This window comes from Mizuhopecten yessoensis, unplaced genomic scaffold (assembly GCF_002113885.1).
Source record: "Mizuhopecten yessoensis strain PY_sf001 unplaced genomic scaffold, ASM211388v2 hete_36153624, whole genome shotgun sequence".
Classification (NCBI taxonomy): Eukaryota; Metazoa; Mollusca; class Bivalvia; order Pectinida; family Pectinidae; genus Mizuhopecten; species Mizuhopecten yessoensis.
In genome coordinates, this window is record NW_018484959.1 from 1 (window position 1) to 3,968 (window position 3,968).

Consider the following 3,968-nt stretch of genomic DNA (forward strand, 5'->3'; position numbering starts at 1 on the left):
GCGGTCATTATTACCGTGGCTACGACTTTAGTTATCCGTGGAAATCCACAGGTACGTCCTTATATCAATCTTACCTGTCACTTTATGACGTGTTAAGGGAGATTCTAGCTATATCGTCACATCTGAGTGACGGCATAGGGCCCAGGTGACAGCAGAGACCGAGTCAGGTATAAAAGTTTTGCCCTGTCCTAAATCTGCAGTCATTTGAATTCTGTAACGACCACTAAAAGGACTACACCATGTTGTTTCGGGATGGAAATACGTTTTGTGTTATATTATCATTAAGTATATGTTTTGCATTGGTGCATTCGCAAGGAACTACTACGGGACAGCAAAATGCAGTGGCATTTCCATCCCAAACAATGTTTCTAGGTCAGGAAACTGGCGCTAATTCCGGACAAACTAGTAATTCCAATGGACTTCAAACCCCTAATGCCTTTACTGCATTCACTGGAACGCCTTTCGCGACTGTTCCCGAACAGGCCAATCAATCTCAGTTTGGACTCGCATCATTTACAGGACAAGCAGCTACCACAACAAACGGACAGATGACAAACTCCATGTTTCCAAGCACAACGACGGGTACAAATGGTACTCCCGGATTCACTGGGCAAGTTCCCGGAATGAATGGATTTCCACAACCACCCCAGACAATGAACAGCGTGTTTCCAACACAGAACGGTATCCAACCATTCCCCGGTCAGCAGAACAGACCAACTGGTTTCCCAGGGCAACCGGGAGTGCAGACAATGTTCCCTCAGACGTCAGGACAGCCAACACCAGGACAAGGAATTCCAATGTTTGCAGGACAACCAGGTGCGCAAACTGGGTTCCCAGGGCAACCAGGCGTACAACCCGGATTTCCAGGGCAACCGCGTCCATCCGTCTTTCCGACAACCGTGTTTCCAGGACAAGCTCAGCCATTTACACCCCAGAACACAGCTGTTTTTCCTGGACAAATAGGTGTTCCTGTTCAAGCCGGATCCACTGATCCACAGGGAGGAGGCCAGACAGGAAATACAATCAGTGGAACTAATCAAGTTACTACCCCAACTACCGGGGGACAACAACAGCCAGGAATTATCACCGGTCAAGGTCAAACTTTTATCAATGGACAGACCGGACAACAGCCTGGACAACAACCAGGACAACCAATGATCCCTGGCGGTCAGTTTGGACCTCAAGCTGGACAATTTGGACAACAAACTGGCCAATTCGGACAACAAACCGGACAGTTTGGACCACAAACTGGACCCCAGAACGGACAGTTTGGACCACAAACCGGACCCCAGAACGGACAGTTCGGACCACAAACTGGACCCCAGAATGGACAATTCGGACCTAATGGACAATTTAGACCAACTGGACAATTTGGTCCGAATGGTCAGTTTGGTCCCCAAAATGGACAGTTTGGCCCGAATCCATTCAACCCCTTCGGACAGAGACAAGGCCAGTGTCATTTGACGTAAGTATTTTACTATGCTTATCCATGTTACCCATCATCCCAAAATGTTCCAATCATAACATGTCCATAATGTTTAAAGCAAGCAGGGGTAGTTCAGGTAACTAAAAAGTGATAAGACGGTAACAAATAGCTCATCAGCCAGTTGTTGCAATCTTCATAAGCTTAATGGCTCATCAAGGTAATTTTTAAACCGTAATCTTTGTCAGATTTTCTGAATTAGTGAAATTCGAAGTATTCATGTTCTGGGATAAAAGATAATCAACACCCTTAGATAATAGAAACACAAACAAATAAATAAGCAATCAATTTGAGAGAGAAAAACCCCAGAAAATTCATTTGAAAATCCTAACGCATCATCAGCTTAATGATCTGGTCGTGACACTGAAGGATCCAGGGTCTCGTGCCTGAACACTGACATACATTGGCTGTGGAGAAATAGCGCGTAGTGTTTGTTAAAAGTCGTATAAAAATAAAATTGAACACATACGAAAGATGAAATTAAAAGATGCCCTAGAAAAAGCACCAAACATTTCTAAAAAACACCGTTGCGCTGACCGATCGAGTTTATCGTTTAAAATCAAAATTGTTACATAATTCGTCATTTCATAGGCTGCATTTCCCATTTCTGCATTGTCTAAAATCAATGATTAAATGGTTTGTTTATTATTACAAGAGTTATTGCTTTGTCTTCAAAGTTTTTAAAGATATGATCATTTTGACAGACTGCTTTCTATAAGGGTGGTTATTCATGTACCTATCGAAATATGCTCATGGTTAGATTTCTTTTAAACCGATTGCACCGAAATATAAAGGTTATCTGATATTTGTAAAAACATATTCAAAACTATTTTGGTTTGCTTGCAATTTCAGCGGTTGTCCCGTTGGTTCACAATGTGTTTTCGCCCCAACTGGTGCCCACATGTGCCCGACTTGGATCCCAATACTGCCTTGTGGATGTCGCCAGGGATGTCAGGCACAAAATCTATTTATTCCCCTGGGACAGTCCCGCCAAATCGACAGGTGTGGAAACACGTGTACCTGTAATAGCCCGGATGGAACGGTAAGTTGCAACTTCAATAGATGTGAAAGCATAAATTGAATACACTTTTTTATTCTCTGTCGCAACAATAATCATGATTTTACACCTAGACAGACCGACCTTGTACTAACAAATATACGTGCTGATGACCATAAAACCTACGTCTATAGCATCGTTACATAAGCGTTAACCATATTTTATGTTTCCTGATAGATCATGACATCTTAGTACTCAGGTAGTGGATGGTCAGCAGAAATATGACTCCCGGCAACTAGCCGAGTTTCGTGTGTTAACTTACGCCTTCCGGGCATGCGCGATACTTATACCGTTCATGTCTTCCTGTTGTAGGCTGCGTGTACGATGATGGCATGTCCTTCTCCACAACAACAACAACAGCAACAACAACAAGGTCAACAAGGTCAACAAGGTCAACAAGGACAGCAACAGCAACAACAACAGCAACAACAGCAACAGCAACAACAAGGAAAGTAGGTCAACACTTGATGACGTCAGTATTTCTCGAGTCACCTAAGACAAGACCTTCAGCCACAGAGAACCAAATGCCAACGACGTAACTAATACCCAACAAACGATAACCAGCCTTCATATGTGGTGATGTGCACTTATTTTCGACAAAAAGAAAGAGAACAATTCCCGGGTCAAAGGTCGATGAACCAAAAGTATTGACGCTCGAATTTGATAATAAAATCCGGCTGTAGAATTGTCCTCTTTCTACTGATTTACAACCTAATAGTTGTGCTTGTAAATCAATTAAAAAAAGTCCCAAAGATTAGTCCAATTACAAGTGTAAGTCTAAGAAAAATCTTGCGTACGAAAAACCTGTGTCAATGCATTCAAGCAATTAGAGAGTTCCGAACGGACTGGAGGACATTGACAGTCGAACCCTTATTGTATCCTATGGATAAACATGTAATTGGGTTCATTTTCGGTAAATTGGACCAGAGAGCTTTTAGGTTCAGATTTGACTGTAATGCAAGAGTTTTGAATGAGAGAAAGTATGAAGGGAAAAGTGCGGAAGTGATAATAAAACAGTAGCAAGAATGACGATATGTAGAGATTGAATGGTGTTTGAATGTGTGTGTTTTTTATAAAAAAAAAAAAAATATGCATATTTTTTATGTATGTACCATAAAGTCACAAAAATATGTGTTTTTAAAAAGTGAATAAATTGTTAAGTTATTCATCTTCTTGTTCTATTTTTGTTTTTAGCCTGCTCATAGGAAAATGTTAAGCTGTATGTTGGAAGCTTAAGAATACAATCGCAAAAAAACCCACCAATATTAAGGAACATATCTTGATGACTACAAGCACGGAATTAGAGTAACCTCAGTCTGCGGTACAAGCAATTATTGGAGTCACATTTATTGGAGTCACATTTATTGGAGTCACTTTTACTTAAGTGTCACATTTATTGGAGTCACGTTTATTGGAGTGTCACATTTA

The 3,968-nt window shown here is 41.3% G+C and overlaps 1 protein-coding gene across 1 annotated transcript; it reads left to right on the forward strand.

Moving 5' to 3' along the window:
- Nucleotides 1-188: 188 nt before the first annotated feature.
- On the forward strand, nucleotides 189-3,708 carry LOC110444623 (glutenin, high molecular weight subunit PW212-like). The gene is made up of 3 exons (XM_021488988.1): nucleotides 189-1,465; nucleotides 2,336-2,525; nucleotides 2,853-3,708. Exons 1-3 carry the CDS (start codon nucleotides 240-242, stop codon nucleotides 2,994-2,996), a joined length of 1,560 nt encoding a protein of 519 aa, XP_021344663.1. The 5' UTR covers nucleotides 189-239; the 3' UTR covers nucleotides 2,997-3,708.
- The last annotated feature ends 260 nt before the right edge of the window (nucleotides 3,709-3,968 follow it).

Excerpts from the sequence above, each read along its gene's own strand:
- LOC110444623 (XM_021488988.1), top strand. The coding sequence starts at position 240 with ATGTTGTTTCGGGATGGAAATACGTTTTGTGTTATATTATCATTAAGT. Across the intron at positions 1,466-2,335 it reads CAAGGCCAGTGTCATTTGAC|CGGTTGTCCCGTTGGTTCAC; the intron begins GTAAGTATTTTA and ends TTGCAATTTCAG. Across the intron at positions 2,526-2,852 it reads GTAATAGCCCGGATGGAACG|GCTGCGTGTACGATGATGGC; the intron begins GTAAGTTGCAAC and ends TTCCTGTTGTAG.